The sequence below is a fragment of the Adiantum capillus-veneris genome, chromosome 1 (genome assembly GCF_014529385.1).
Source record: "Adiantum capillus-veneris isolate H3 chromosome 1, ASM1452938v2, whole genome shotgun sequence".
Taxonomy (NCBI): Eukaryota; Viridiplantae; Streptophyta; class Polypodiopsida; order Polypodiales; family Pteridaceae; genus Adiantum; species Adiantum capillus-veneris.
The window spans coordinates 135,455,903-135,472,550 of NC_140931.1; the positions used below are offsets into that span (position 1 = coordinate 135,455,903).

Below are 16,648 nucleotides of genomic sequence, written 5' to 3' on the forward strand. Positions count from 1 at the left end.
CCTTAAGTTGTCATTAGGTGCTCTTTGGATAAAGTTAAATACTTGTGTTCAATGTTGAAAAAATTATACACACGCTCAAGGACCTCTGTGTTGGTGGTTGGAGACCCCTTAGGCCCCACTAGCACCTAGGTGCCCCCTTTTTAAGAAAGACTTCGAACATCCAAATATCTCAAAATACATTGCTAGTGTTAATCAAGATTGTCAGCATATGGTAGTACGGTAAAGTACAATTCGATCTGCTCGGGAAATTAGTCTCACACAATGTCGTACAGTTAGCATCGCGCAATGGGTTTCTTTTTAAAACTATTGGTCTATTGTATTGTATGATCATACAATACTGTATAGAGTACACCGTATTTGTACCTTGTACGATATGAGCATTCATACACCGTATGGAAACTCCATGGTGTTAATATCCCAATTATAATTGTGCCATAGCCCTCCCAAGTCACTCAGTTTGCATAGGAGGACAAAAAGTTGTGGTTGAATCTTACACTCTTTTGTCTTCTAAAAGATGCTTTGAATACAGCCACCAAACGCTACAAGCCATTACCGCTACAAGCCATTACCTTTTCAATACAAAGGAACAAAGACGAGCACGAAGTTTCACTTTACTTCAGTTGAGAGTATAAAAGACTCATCTTCAAAGAGGTGCCATTTAACAAGGGAGGCACTCACATCAACAAGATTGCAGATCATATTAAAGGGTTAAAGTCTTATAAATATAAACATCCAATTTCCCACCTCTTGCAAGATACAAAAGACCATTCAAAAACAGACTCGTATAAAAAAATGGTAACTGCTTTCACATTAGATTGTTATCTATGCACATTACAAGGCTGCCTGAAAAGGCCCAAAAAAAAATTTGTTAGCTGCAAAGCAGGCTTGCCTCTTCTTGACTATACAACTCTGTTGGCGTAATTCTGTTCTCCAAGAGCACAGAGACTCAACAACTCTGTAAGCATTCCAAAGAATGGAACAGCACTGGACTTGCTTTAATTCGTATAGCTCTCAAGGCACTTGCTTAAGTTGAATGAAGTGGGAGACCATAGTGCTTGGGAGATGCTGTATGGTATATTTGCTTCGCCCACTCTTGTTATCCGTAATCGGACTCATCACAACAACAAAACTCACCCCATCTTTACCCCAAAAAAGTATCAAGAAGGTATGGTTAACCTTGGACGATGTGGAGGCAGTGCTACGATGGCCATCTCTAATCCCAGCTGTCTGGAAATGTCTTCCGAATGAAATCCTGGAAACGCTTTGAATACAGACTCGGATCCACAGCTGAGATCGAAAGAGAGTCGAACTGAAGGGATTTGTATGCGTGCTCCAATTTCTTGCCCACATCATACTCCTGCAGAATATCGATAATTCCAAGATAGAGCACCACATCATAAACTTCCCCAAACTCTTGATCTTTTCCTGTGCCTCGTGGCCTGCGATCTGCCCTTGCTGGCATGTTAACACCTAACTGAACCCGCAATCTGCTAAGAAAAAGTTTATGTGACGTACTGAAATAATGAGGGCCATACACCATTAGAACTGAACACACACACACACAAACCTTGCAGTTCCTGGTAACAAAAGATCAACCTCCTTGTTGCCAGCTGCAGGAGCTCTTAATGGACTACCTCTCACATGCGAGCCTGCAGGTAGAACAGACTTTTGTGGTTTATGTGCAACAAGAACTAATCCATTGGAAGGCGTTTGTGCAGCCTCGTTGACGGTTTCTGAAGTACACACAAACAGAACACAGATGATAAGTGAGGAGTATGAACCTCATTACAAGTAAGCAAACATTCAATGTTGCAAGTATACCATCCTTGACTCCGTTAACTGCTGTATCTGCTTGGCAGGATGGCTCTGATGAAAAAATGGCGGGAAATTGTGGAGCCCTGAAATGGAGGCCCAACAAGAGGCTGTAATCCATTATACGCTCGGACTCTAGAAACTTGCAATCACAATCAATCTGCCTGCAAAACTCTAATCCATTATACGCTCGGACTCTAGAAACTTGCAATCACAATCAATCTGCCTGTAAAACTCTCTCTCTCTCTCTCTCTCTCTCTCTCTCTCTATCTATCTATCTATCTATCTATCTATCTATCTATCTATCTATATATATATATATATATATATATATATATATATATATATATATATATATTGACTCGGTGCCTATGCAGCCCTAGGCGGTTTAGAGAGGATTTGTTCGCAGGTTCAGTTCCAGGAACCTCAAACAAAGCTCTGGCTCTTTGACACTTTGGTCGCTTCAGTTATGCACTACGGGATTCAGGTTTGGGGACCATCTATTGACAGTGCTGGATGGAGTAATATGGAGAGGCCCTTAGTATCTATGATTTCTAGGCTGATTAGAGCCAAGACCTTAGTTCCACATGACATCATACGAACAGAGCTGGCTGCCCCACCTATGGAAAGTGAGGCACTTACCAGATCAGTATCATTTGTACACAGCTTATGGGACACCACCAGGGACAGATATGCTAGGCTTGCTCTTGAGTCATCCAGACAGCTGGCATTACAGGGAGATACATCATGTTGGTATGCACAGATGAGCTCATGCTTTCAGAGGCATGGTTTCAGCATGGACAGGCTGCCCCCTTTCTAGTATTCTCTTGATGCACATCTTTGGCTCTTACACGGATGGAGATTACTAGACTCATTCGACAGGATCTTATCCAGCTTGATACCAGGAGGACATGGATAGAGCCATCACGGGAGTTGGGTACGAAGAGGGCTTTCAATAAAGAGCATCTTCTCCAACTCACGACAGACAGATTTGTCACAAGGCCCAGCTACATGGACACACATCTATTTCATGGGTTACGATGTGCCACAGGCCAGATACGCACATCTTCACACCAGCTTAGGATTGAGACAGGTAGATTCAGAGGCATACCAGCAGACAAGAGGATATGTCAGTTATGCCATGCAGAGCCAGAGACAGAGTTTCACTTGATATGTCACTGCACAGTCTACTATGAGATTCGGGGACGCTTTCACTGTTTATTCAGAGATGGTTTTGACTCGTTAGATAGAGTCATGAGATATCAGGATCAGAGATGTCTCGGATTATTTCTACTTGAGATACGGAGACATAGGACTCTCTATTGAGAGGGCATAGATAGAGACGGTCCCAGAGACGCATCTCAGATTTCTTCAGTCCGAGTACCACAGAGCCAGAGGGGCCACCACCACCACAGAGCTCGGTTCCCACCCATACACACACCAGTGGTACTCTCATTGATCGAGCCATAGAGTTGGAGAGATCGAGACGACCACGAATGAGAAGGGGAGCCACGCAGCACCGACAAAGATTGCAGCAGAGGATCCACAAGATTCTAGCATGACACCCAGAGTGTCGATCAGGATAGGCTTCATGCTACTGCTATTTTGTATCATGGTGACACTTATCCCCACTTTGTACCTTTGTGGCATTATACCATTGCTCAGCTTACCAGCCACCCATAGGAGTCGGTAGCACTCCTATCTCAGTTTTTAGTTAGTAGCTTTCTTTGTTTGTACCCAAACTTGGTATTAGACTCACCATTGTAATCGTTTTGGTCTCATAGGTCATTTTGGCCTTTTGTAGACGTTAATATATCTTTTCATTTCATCTCTCTCTCTCTCTCTCTCTCTCTCTCTCTCTCTCTCTCTCTCTCTCTCTCTCTCTCTCTCAGAGCAGGCCCAAAGGTGACATCGGAAAATCTATATACAACTAGCCACCACGACAACTAAAACCGAAAAGCCATGGGGCAAGAAAAAGGCAAAGAAAACTAAATCTCACCCTGTGAGTGACAGTTCTACAGAGGACTCGTCCTATGAGTGACAGTTCTACAGACAGTTCAGACTCTGACGATAGAAACTTTTATGCAAAGAAGAAGAATTTCTATAAAGCCAACCAGTATGACTTTATGGAAGACAAAAGCAAGAAAGTCCGAGAGTTTAAGCAAGGTGGACAGTCAATTAAATTTGACACGTTTTCTAGATATAGAGATGCTTCAAAGGCTTTGGTCTTTTGTACAGCAATTTGACATCGCTTTCGCGGGAGGGCATTACTGACAGCACTCTAAGATTCGGAGTGCTGCCTCTTACTTTAAGGGGAATGCTAGAACTTGGTGGTCCACGCTTCTATTAAACAAGACTGCGCCAGTTAAATGGTTGCAATTCAAGAGGCTTTTTATTTCTTCTTGGCTGACTCGAGAGTATGAACGTGATATACAAACTGCTTGGAACCATCTTCGGATGACCAAGAAGGATACAGTGAACACTTATTGCGAGAGATTCTGGAGCTCTTTCTACCTGCCTCTTCATTTAAGAAGATCTTGTTCAAGGAACAGATTGAGCGGTTTACCTTGGATCTTCCTACAGAGATCCGAGATCACTACTTGGAACAAAAGTCAGCTTCTATTCAGGAGCTAATGAGTCATGAGAAACAGGGTTTTGCCATTCACTCTGGCAGTCTAACCTACCCCACCGATGAGATCATGACACAAAGAGCCGAACAGACTTCGACAAATGAAAGTAGAAAGAGGAAGGCAACCCAGAAAAGAAGGATGCACGACCCAAGCTTACTCCTCACAGGAGAGCTCGCTACATCAAAGAACGGAAGTGCTTTGGATGCGAGGAAACTGGACATACCTCCGCGAAGTGCCCTAGAGAAGCACAGAAAGAACAGAACGACAAGGACAACAAAGGGCCTGAGAGTTCGAGAGCAGCTAAGGAACGTGGAAGAAAAGGCAAGATGAAAACAGGACTAGTTCAAGATTGCGTGGGTATCGATCCCAGCACGTCGGACGAGAGTACAGAACTTTGCCGAGCCTGGGGCAAAGTGAAAGACCAAGAAGCCCTGATCTTCTTTGATGGAGGAGCCAAGGCCAACTTCATTTCACCGGAATTGGCGACGCGGCTCAAGATCACTCCCGATTGGATGGGACCACTTGCGGAGGCAGTTCTAGCGGCACCCGGCAAGGATGTAGCCATTACACCTGTCATTGGCAAACTTCGGTTGCATTGTCGGGGGTATTTGGGGCATGAGGCCTCTTACATAATGCCTTTGGAAGGTTGTGATGTCCTCTTGGGAATTCCCTGGTGCCACAAGAACAACGCCGTGGTCGACTATCGGGCGAGGAAAGCAACATTGCCCACAGAGAAGGGCAAAACCATTGTACTTAAGGGCGAGTCTGTCGCAATTGTATCGGCTTTGGCCATTTCAAAGTTAATGAAATCCAGTCTGTTTGTTTACTCAATCTTTTTGAAAGAGTTGAGTGATGAGGATAGGACAAATATGTCTGACTTGATAAAGAACGGCAAGATTTTCCCCACTCTCATGCCGATTGCTTCTTAGAGGGCCTGCCAGGCAAGTTACCACCTGCTCGTCCTGAAGATCATACTATTGATCTGATACCTGGCAGCACACCACCGAACCGGCCCCTTACCGTGTGAGCCGGGCCCAGAACGAAGAGATTAGGAACCAAGTGAAAGACCTCTTGGAAAAGGGTCTTGTCCAACCTACTACTTCATTGTATTGCTCTCCAGTGTTGCTGGTTTTGAAGAAAGATGGATCTTGGAGAATGTGCATCGATTATAGAGCTCTCAACAAAATCACCATCAAGAACAGATTTCCGATTCCTAGGATCGATGATATACTCGACAGATTACACGGACCCTCGTGCTTTAGCAAGATTGATTTGAAGAGCGGATATCATCATATCCGAATCGCGCCAGGAGACGTCTACAAGACAGTCTTTCGGACGACTTTTGGGTTATTTGAGTTTTTGGTGATGCCTTTTTGCCTAACCAATGCTCCTGCGACATTTAATCGGATGATGGACAGGATTTTTAAAGAGTACAGGCTATTTGTTGGCACTTTCTTTGACGATATCGTTGTTTTCTCCAAGGATGAGCACAACATAGAGATCATTTGCTTCAGGTCTTTCAGGCATTACAAGATCACAAGTTAGTGATTAATGCGAAGAAAAGCGAATTTTTCCTACTAGAGATACACTTTTTGGGACACATTGTGCCAGGAGCAGGAGTGCAAATGGATCCGGCCAAGATAGAGACTATCCGTGATTGGCCGGATTTGAAGAATGTCCATGAAGTTAGAAGCTTCTTGGGATTGTGTTTGTACTACAGGCGGTTCATTCGAAAGTTTGCAGAGGTTGCTTCCCCTATGCATATCTTGACACAGAAAGGAGTCCCTTTCTCGTGGGGATCCACAGAGGTGACTGCCTTTCAGACATTGAAAGAGAAATTGACTACGGGACCAGTTTTGACTTTGCCGGACTTGCAGAAGTCATTTGAAGTATATTGTGATGCTTGTGGTCGTAGTCTGGGTACAGTCTTAATGCAAGAAGGCCATGTCATTGCTTATGAGAGCCGATTGTTCTCAAGGCCAGAATTGACAACACAGATTTATGAGAAAGAGCTTTTAGCGGTTATCCATGCTCTTACTCAGTGGCGGCACTACCTACTCGGAGCGGATTTTACTGTCTTTACAGACCATCAGAGTTTACGCTACTTCTTGTCACAGAAGCAACTATCGAAAAGCAGATGCGGTGGGCGAACATCTTGTCACAGTTTCACTTCCAGATTGTCCATGTTCAGGGACAGAAGAATTTCGTGGCAAATGCTTTGTCTCGGAAGCCTTTGAATCTGGCTATTTCCGCGATACGTCATAGGAGCTTCGAGGATATGGTCGACCAGTATGCCACAGATCCGGATTTTTCAGACGTTTTCACACGGATACGGGATGGGGAGACAGTAGCGGGATATTCCATTCGGGATGGCTACTTGATGAGAAAAACCATGTTGTGTGTTACACAGCCATTGAGGGAAAAGGTTATTACTGAATGCCACTGTCCGCCTTTTACGGGTCACCGCAGCATTGCTACCACCATGGTCTTTTGGCCGAGAGTCGAGACTCAAGAAGGATGAGTCAAGCCGGATCACTTAGCGAGACTGTTTGTGGCCCAAATTTTCAGATTACATGGCATGTCTGAGACGATTGTCTCCAACAGGGACCCCAGATTTACGTGTTTGTTTCGAAAGGCAATTTGGGAGAACATTGGCATGCGGTTGCAATTCTCGTCATCTTTCCACCCGCAGACTGACGGGCAATCTGAGATTGCCAACTTAGTGTTTTAGATTTATTCAAGTCTTATATCTCGGATCAAAAGACTCAATGGGAAAAGTATCTACCTTTGGTGGAATTTGCCTACAATAACACGATACACTCTTCGACGGGGAAGGCGCCATTTGAGATTATTGAAGGTGCTGCGAAGGTCCACCCTTCCTAATCACGAAAGATAAGATTTTTCAAGCGGTGAGTACAGTACACGCGCGACTTAGACATGACTTTTGCCAAGGTCCTCGAGGCTTTGCAAAAATCTCACGAAAGACAGAAAAAGGCAGCGGATCGCCATCGCTGCGATTTGAAACGGAAGGAGGATGATTGGGTGCTCTTACGTTTTAAGAAGGCACGCCTGAGAAAGAAGAAGGGAAAGGAGAGGCTTTTTCCAAATCTTAGTATGCAATACTACGGACCTTTCTAGATCTCTGAAAAGTTCAATGATGTCTCCTTTCGATTGAAACTGCCTGACACTTGAGGATTCACAATGCATTCCATGTGAGTCTCTTGAAACCTTTCAAAGGTGATGTGTCTGAAGATGGGGAGCCCGATGAGCAACCCGAAGTGGAGGAAAATGAGGAGATCCTTGTTCCTGAACAGATATTGGCACATAAGGACACAAAGAATAAGGGTAAAGTGAGAAGGCGGTTCTTGGTTAAATTCAAGAACTATCCTACATTGGATGCAAAGGGATGGAGGAGGAGGACCTAGCAGATACTCAGATTGTGAAACTCTACCTTGAAGCTTTTGGTTTAGCATAATCTATTCGAAATGGAACCCAGAATTCAGCTTGGCTGCAGATCTGGTGCAGTGGGGTGCACAAGTGGGGAGTTACTCCGCTCCTTGTCAACAGATGCCTTGATTTCAGAGTACTAGAGTCACTGATGTCTCTTTGAGCTTCAGGGATACTGAGAGCTGACAGTATTCTGTTGTATGACTTTATGATATGGAATTTCGGAATATGAAACTCATTTGTTCTTGACTTGTTTTTAAGTGCAGAAACTGATAGATGAAATGATTGCAACATTTTGGTATGAATGATCTCGAAAAGACATGATTGCCATAGGGGTTAGTCAATCGGGCATTGATGAGGTCCTGAGTGGATCTAGATGCGATTGCTAACTACATTGCCGATAAATCATGGTCTAAGATCCAAATGAATGTTGAATGTCATGTGATGTCCTGTGATGTGACTGTCGATTAGTACATGTGCTAGATGTGTGTTCCTAGTGCATAGGTACTAACAGTCAGTGTCTTCTAAGGCAGTTTATTGCTTCTGTCTGTTTTGCAGGCGCAATCGAGGGCGATTACAATGCTTTCAAGAGGGGGGTATGTCACAAATGGGTGACGTGGCTGCCTCGTGTGTACACACACCTTGCACAAGCCGGAAGAAAATGCTGATGTGGCTGCCAGTCCCAAAAATCACGAAATACAAGACGCATGACAGACTGTATGGACGTCCGCCGATTGCGGTACTTTTTGCGGGTTGTTTTAGCAACAGATTTTGGCATTGCTTTTTGTTGCTTTCCTACACACACACACACACACACACACACACACACACACACAGATAAAAAGCTTTTGCTTTATTTGCTCTAAGCAAATTGGAAAGAGAGAGAGAAACTTTTGCTTTATTTTCTATTGGCTCAAGAGAGAGCTTGTAAGAGAAAGAGCCTTTGCTTTATTTTTAGACTTTTGATTTTCAGTTTTTAGCATCCCTTGTAACCATTAAATATGTGAGCAGGCCTCATAACTCGGAGCATCTGGACGCATAGTCCGAGTGTAAGCGCTTGCCCGCACTCTTGTACTTTGAACACAAATTAATACAAAAAGAAATACCGAAAGGGACGCCAGTCTTTGGGGCCAATAACTCTAGGCACGGAACTCTGTCGGGCCAGTGTCGAATCAATTGTGAACTGTGAACTGTTTTGAAGTGGTTATTTGTGTTGCTGCGGCAGATTCTCGACTTGGAGTGTCCAAGTCTGTTACATGCCGTGTCGAATCAATTGTGAATTGTGAACTGTTTTGAAGTGAATCTCTGCTGTGTCGCAGTAGAATCTTAACTTGGAGTGTCCAAGTTTATTACATCTGCAACATGGGTACACTGGTGATGATCATTTGTGCCCCTTGACCATTAGCATTTTGATTCCCTAGTGCAATATTTGCCTGTTGGTCGGAAAAACGGGCCATACCAAAAGTGGCATGTGGCACCCCAAACTGACCCTGATTGCTTTGAAACCCTTGGTGGAGGGGAATGTTACCATACATAGAGTTTGGCATCATGCACTGCATACCCCCAAAGACCGATCCTGGCATGTACTGCTTGTTTCCAGACGCATAACCAACCATGCTTTGAAACACAGATCCACCCCAGAAATACCCAGGATGTACTGTGGGTGATGGAAAAACCTGACGCACAGCCTAGAAATTAATTCCTTGTCCATTTAAACCAGCATTTGGACTTTAAAAGGTGGCTGGCTGAACCGGTATGGCTTGTGAAACTTGCGTCCTAGCCACCTGTTCGTGGATAGAAGGAATTTGCCTTGGAGCCCCAACTGACTTCACATCATGCGAGTGCTCCTTGCCCTGCTGGGACGCGTGAGGGACTTGGGTTTGAGCCTCAAAAGCTCTACTGCATGAGACAGTTGCCTTGTTTGTTGTGACACTGGTGACGCTTGCACAAATTCCATAAACCTAGGATTTTGCACCAACTGAGAAAACACATTCAAAGCAGCAACCAATTGTGTCCTGAATGCATCCTCTTCTAGTTGCCTAGTCATAAACCCTTGACCTTGGGAGCATTCAACTCAACAAGAGCTACAAACAGGGGTGGCCGTGAACTTTCGCCACGCTCAAACACTGGAGGAGGAACAGCCTGTATGTCCTGTGAAGACAAACCCTCTTCCCCGATGTCATTCGTCTTGTCAACCATAGTGCAATTACCAACCAAGGCTCACTTCTTGAGAAAAAAGTGATTCTCTCCCGGCGACGGAACCATGAAAACACATTCACAGCAGCAACCAATTGTGTCCTGAATAAACCCTTGACCTTGGGAGCATTCAAATCAACAAGAGCTACAGACAAGGGTGGCCGTGAACTTTCGCCACGCTCAAACATTGTTTGTTATGTGGGAACCCTCTTCCTTAATGTCATTTGTCTTGTCAACCATAGTGCAATTCTAAGATCCTGTGCTTTGTGTCTTTGCCAAAAACCAACCAAGGCTCACTTTTTGAGAAAAAAGTGATTCTCTCCTGACGACGGAACCATGAAACCAGCCCATAGCTTTCTTGAGGCTCCCCTGGCATTATCTTGCAATTTAGGTGTGAAACCCTAAACTTGCAGAAAAATACAACAGTGTAACTTTTTGTTACGAATCATTTTGAGCGGAAAAAACACATCTACACATGCCTCAGAAGCTCCTGCACGCAATGGGACACTTCCCTTGTAAATCGAACGAGTTTTCACGCGAGAAATCTGTTTGTTTTCATATTTTTTCATGATGGAACTGTGTGTCCCTGAAGGGGATTGGCAATTAGCTAATCCGGTTCCTGTACAAAAGGCTCTTGCCTTGGCAAACACGCATATAAAACCTAGAACTGTTCATGGTTATCTGAGAAGCCCAACTAGTGGGGCATTACCATCTATGCAAAGGGAGAAAGAGATGCGCAAGAGCAAATCATCGCGCTACATGAGACGAGGGAGAAGGCAAGCTTTCCATTAAAGTTGTGATAACCTGCACCCACTACTCACACACACACTGTGGAGCACACTTATAAAAATCAGCCCCCATCCTCAAATTTGGGCGCCCCCTCTTGGGATGAGTTTCTGGAGAGAGAGAGTTGACCTGCAGGTTACTCTCCTACTGGCATGTGTCAAGTTTGCTCCTTTTGGTTTAATTCCTAGTACCCACCAACTTATAAAGTCTTGCCGAGGGGCCTAAATGACTTAAACTAAGCCTAGCCACTTCTTTACTAATCGGAGTTCTAGTGCCGATCTGCCCAACCATCTCGTGGTTGCCTGGCCTTGACTCCTGCGAGTGAAACTCTCAACCAACGGCCATTTCACACTCGCCATTCAATTTCCGAGCATTTGTGATTTTAACAAGAGGGTCCCAAAAATGAAATAAAAATCGAGGGAAAGAAACCAGCAAATATAAATAGTGGTTTACAGACTCAGCTTTAATATTTGCAAAAATATTGTCAACAATAATCTTGTCTTTGCATTCCAACCTTTCAAAAGTCAATCTACGTAACAGACATTCTACAAATCATGCAGAGGCAATCAGGATACAAGAAGGTATTTTAAGAGAAAATAACTCTTCATGGTGAAGAAGTAGTTTGAAGGTCAAATGCTACCAACCTTAGCAAATCTTGTCGCCATGAAGGCTCTAGACGAAACACAAAGTCCAAATCCAAATCCTTCAAAGTTGTGTTCTCATCCATTTCCAGCTTGTCAGCAGAACGTCCTTGAGAAGACCCTTTTAAATCAAACCTTCGATGAATTCGCAGCTCCGTGCAAAACATATTTCCCATGACTACAAACCGAACCTAAATCACAAAAACAGAAACCTAAGCCTCCCATGTAATTCTGCAAATCCCACTATGGATACTTGTATCTCTGACATAGGCAATCAAACCTTCTGGCCACCAGCAGGCTTAATTCGATGTAGACCAAAAAACTTTGTGATAAGGGTATTCTCAAACTTTTGAACATGATCATAATAGTTTGGAAGCATTCCAAGTAAAACCTGGATTACACAAAAGCTTTATTTAAACATTCAATGAAATAAAGATAAACCTTTACTCAAGACGGACTCTACTCAAGACCATTAACATGTCACATTGAAAGGACAGCCTTTTTTGCAAAACCAAGATTCTGAAAAGAAAAACACTTTACGATCACTTAATCCAACTTCATTGATGAATCTTAAAGTATTAAACATTGGTCTTTGCATAAAGACAACTTCAAATAGGTCCAACTCAGTCAGCACACCTCGAATGAAACAGAAGTCACTGTAGCATAATAAGAACCATGCTCAAACCTGGAAACTACTCCACCAATAAAACAAAGACATACCCAAAACATCTCTTACCACTTCAGTTTAAAGAGAAAAAAACAAACTACTTTGGTCTATAAAGCATTCAAAAACTAGATCTTGAACCAACTTGGGGAGCAAACATGTGCAATCTTGTAAGCATCATATATGAAAATATTGCTATGCCCATCTACACAAGAAATACAGTGGGTTAGTTTCTAGCTGCTAAAGCAGAAAGGAACAGATAAACATACCTTGACCTCAGCTTTTCTCATGGTTTTGATCATGAAACGGTCATCGTGAGAAAGATAGAATACACTTCCACTTTTTCCAGGGGAAGAGAGTTCCCTTAATCCACTATTTCCACAAATAGACAGCATGTAGTCAGCCGTATCAATCTTAAACAGCTCCCGCAAGTACCTGTGAAAACACAAAGCAAAACTTGCAGAGTTTGAAAAATTGTGCGCAACAAAATTTTGTATGACACAACCCATCATGGCAAACCTAAAATGCATCCAGCAATGTCAACTATGAAAACGACACCAAGATGATAAACAGAAGAATAGTTGTGATATGGCGTACAATTGCATATATATTTACCCTGAAGAACCATAAAGTTAAACAAAATGTTCCACCTGCTGAACTTAAGCACCTTGCAAGTCCGAGACTCCCACAAATTCCTCGAGTGACAGAAATAGCAGCTATGTCTATGATTCACTTGCTACGTCATGCAAAACTTTGCATATGCACAATGCAAAGAGTGCATGCTTGCAATACAAATAAAAAGTTGGAAATCTAAGGACCTGAAGACCACCGGGCAGTAGTCTTTCCACTTAAAGTCTGTTGACTGATGAGGGGGGGTAAGCTGGGATCCTTCCCTGGGAAAGTGCATCCAAATTCGTGCTTTGGGACCAAAGTCAGCAGTAGAAATCTCACGTCTTGGTTCCGGAGTAATCTTTCCTACTGTATATCTGAAACAAACAAAGAAGGACCTGTATCAGAGTCTGTAAATGCATTCTCAAAATGGTGTAATAAGTACTTTAAAGGATGAATTTAAGCAAATCAGCACCTTATCCCTAATTGCAAGTTCAGCATCAAGTCATAACTTTGATGTCCTTTGAAGATTGTCTCTCCAGGTTTGACAGGTTCTTTTATATGATGCCTGGGTCTCCTTTTAGGAGATTTTGCAATGCTTGACCTTTCTTTCACAAACTCATTGATGAGCACACCCTGAACATATTCTCTCACAACTGTCAATGCTATAAAGGAATCCTGCTCATCATCATGCATTGTTGTTGCATCATCATGTTCATCATCATCCTGTCCCACAATGCGGTCAAAAGAATCATCAAAGCTGCAGCTCTTCTCAAAAGAAGGGCAGTTCTCTAATCCATTGTCAGAACCTGTTGTCTCACTGCCAGTAACTTTGTCAACGGAAGAGCCATGGCTCGACACTCTGCAAACTCTTGCATTCCAATATTCTTTCTCACATGCAGAGGAGTTTCTGGGTATCTGACTTGCACCAAATCTATAACCTTCAGTGCCTAATACTTCTGATTCTTGAATGTTTGATAAAGGGTGACCTGGACAAGATGATCTCCGAGGGAAAAAGGTACCCTTTCCATCTTTCAATCCCCTGCTCCAAGTTCCTACATACGAGCTTCCATCTACCCAAGTGTAAATACCATGACCATGTTCTACACCATCAAGCCATTGTCCATTGTACTTATCCACACATGCCCATGTCAACGTACCTTTACCACACATAGCTCCTGATTTCCACTCTCCAACATACTCATTTCCATTTTTCCACAGATATTTGCCCATTCCATCAGGAACTCCTTGGTTCCATGAACCCTCATACACATCTCCATTAGCATAACTTTTTGTGCCAAGTCCTCGCTTTTCATTCATATACCAACTTCCCCTGTACGTGGTATTATCAACTCCTGTGTAGGTCCCAACTCCGTGAATGTAACCTGCCATGAAGTCACCCTCATACGTGGCACCAGAGGGCCACGAAATTCGACCCTTTCCTGACTTCTTTCCTTTGACCCACTCACCTTCATACATTGTTCCATCTGACCACAGATACTTGCCCTTACCTTCTGGAAGATTGCCATGCCAACATCCCACATAAATATCTCCATTTGGAAACAACCGCTCTCCCACAAGCTCTTCAGACGTCAAGTCTATGCAGCCAAACGGTTTTTCAATGCTGCACATGTAGCGAAGATCATCTTCTTGGGGTTGCAGTACATTCAAGCCTGTATCGATTCCAGTACCCGACATATATAGTGCCTCTTCACAGAATGCTGTATTGTCAGGAGCCACTGCTGCCTTTCTACTCTGTAGATGGAATTCATTAAAAAGGTTTTTTAATTTCAGCACGCGTGGAGACTGATAAAGGGGGGCAGACCCTCGTTGGCCCTCAACTTGATCTTGAAAAGTCGCCACTGTGAAGTTGTCGTGGTGCAAAATTCATTCAGATCAATCTGAAATGGTCTGCCAATAGCAAATTGATATATAGCTTTACCATTGAAGCTGCTTTAGATGATCAGAAAGTCAATTATTAAGATGGCACCCCGTAGCCGGGCACAAGGTATTTGATTCAGAGCAAGCCTCTTTAAGCTGTCAGTGAAACCCTGAAGTGCATGCTGGAATACAGCATTTATTGCATGCAAATCACTAATCTCTGGTAGGTTCCTGAAGGTATTAGAAATACATGTCGGTTCCTGCTTTGATATTTGAAATATCTGTCGTTCCTGTTTTGATAATAGAAATACCTGTCGGCAATGAAAAAGGAGAAACTTCATTTATTGCAGGCGTTTTAAGGTGGATCCATGGGCAGTTATCTGCATGCAACTACAGCCTGCATGGTAACGGCGGGCATGTCATACATAACATTAATCATGCAGATTAATCAAGCGAAGTACGGAGAGTTCAAAGCAGATCCTGCATTAACGCGAGAATGGAAGATTATGACCAAAACCGATCAGAGAAAGCACAAGAGGCGAACCAGGTGGATAGAGCAATGAAAAGGGCCTCAACAAGATGGAACTGCCAAAAATGGTTTTTTCTGGAATGGAGGCCCGCCTTGGAGGGGGTGAGATTTTGCCTCCGTTCTTTTGCAGGCGGCGAACCCGATGTCCTGGCGATGGAGATCTAGGTCCACCAGAGGTATACAATTGTTTAAACAGGCCCGCGTGGAGGGGCGAGCTTGGGGTTGGGGAAGGGAGGGAGGGAGGGAGAGGTGGTATTGGAAAGCGGGAAAGTGTGTGTGTGGGGGGCGGGGGGGGAAGGCAGGAGAGTACTACGTGTTCGACTGTGTGCAGACGAGAGAGAGAGAGAGAGAGAGAGAGAGAGAGAGAAAGAAAGAGAGAGAGAGCGGCTGGGCCGCTGGAGTACGCGCGCGCAGAGAAAGACAGACAGAGAGAGAGAGAGAGAGAGAGAGAGAGAGAGGGATTTCTCAAGGCAACCTCGCGCAACAACATCAAAATGAGCTGTAATTGCTTTCGCATTCTCGAGCCCAGAAAAACACAAAAAAATCATTCCCGACCAATCACATATTAACGGCATTTCTTTTTTTTCTAAGTACAGCTAATTGCAGGCCAATCTGCTTTTTGAAAAAATATAATTTGTTTTTTTATATGATGTCGGAAGCATTGTTTTTATTTTTAGCCACCCTCACGTTGCTGACGTGTCACGGCTTCATATCTGCCAGCTGGCGATCAGGTGTGAACGCAGTAAATGCAAAGGCTATGCATAAAGCGCACAACGGGCAAGATGGCAACGGTCAAAACTTGTGTGCCAGCCCTTCTCCCCACACCCATGTGAACCGGTGCTTCCCTTCAATGCAAGAGCTACAGTCCCTCTCATCGCTATTCAAGAACCCTTTCTCACCCTGCTTTAAAGTTTCAAAAAAAAAAAAATCGAGAAAAGTTGAATTGTATTAAAAGATGCTGAAATAAAACATTACAATGAACCCACAGGAAGGGGGTGAGTTAGCCCATAAAGTTTCAAATTTTGCTCTTTTGTTTGTGACAAATACTAAAATTGATTAGGGAAAATTACCAAAATACCCCTCTAATTTATGGAAATTTCCAAAATACCCCCAAAATTTATGTCACAAATTCCCAAAAAGCCCTTCAAAATTTTCAAAATACCCCTAGTTGTGAGGTTAAATTTCTCCAAAGATTAAAAAAAAATTGTAGCTTTTCATAAGCAGACTAATTGTTTATCAATACAAGATATTAAAACTGGAATTTGAGTTGGTTTCAGAGATGAATCGCTTCAGTACTTTTTAACATAATTGCCTTTTTTGCAAGATTAAAAGAAGAAGAGCTTACCATTCTTCATGGCCCCATGTCATATTCATTCATTCATTGTGAGATTCCTACGGATTCTCTTTACGCTCCTTTGGAATTTGCTTCCCTTTCAAAAGAGAACGTAAGTTT

General features: G+C 43.4%; 1 protein-coding gene across 3 annotated transcripts; it reads right to left on the reverse strand.

The window, feature by feature from the left end:
- Nucleotides 1–783: 783 nt before the first annotated feature.
- LOC147465622 (phosphatidylinositol 4-phosphate 5-kinase 9-like) lies at nucleotides 784–15,629 on the reverse strand. Of its 3 annotated transcripts, none has more exons than XM_086520968.1 (9): nucleotides 15,211–15,629; nucleotides 13,261–14,977; nucleotides 12,995–13,162; nucleotides 12,446–12,611; nucleotides 11,793–11,903; nucleotides 11,516–11,703; nucleotides 1,822–1,898; nucleotides 1,568–1,733; nucleotides 784–1,487 (listed from the first exon to the last, which is right to left on the reverse strand). In XM_086520968.1, the coding sequence occupies exons 2-9, from the start codon at nucleotides 14,481–14,483 to the stop codon at nucleotides 1,214–1,216; spliced, it is 2,373 nt and encodes a 790-aa protein (XP_086377094.1). In that variant the 5' UTR covers nucleotides 14,484–14,977; nucleotides 15,211–15,629; the 3' UTR covers nucleotides 784–1,213. The 3 variants fall into 3 exon arrangements, with proteins under 3 accessions (XP_086377094.1, XP_086377089.1, XP_086377091.1); XM_086520963.1 differs by having other exon boundaries at nucleotides 1,822–1,976; nucleotides 15,211–15,627; XM_086520965.1 differs by having other exon boundaries at nucleotides 1,822–1,976; nucleotides 13,261–15,627.
- Between the last annotated feature and the right edge of the window lie 1,019 nt (nucleotides 15,630–16,648).

Bases quoted from the DNA above. Each gene is read 5' to 3' on its own strand.
- LOC147465622 (XM_086520963.1), bottom strand. From the start codon at position 14,483: ATGTCGGGTACTGGAATCGATACAGGCTTGAATGTACTGCAACCCCAA. The intron at 1,977-11,515 runs GTTGGTAGCATT...AGAGTTTTGCAG, and splicing joins TGGCGACAAGATTTGCTAAG to GCAGATTGATTGTGATTGCA. The intron at 1,488-1,567 runs GTTTGTGTGTGT...TTTTCTTAGCAG, and splicing joins TTGTTACCAGGAACTGCAAG to ATTGCGGGTTCAGTTAGGTG.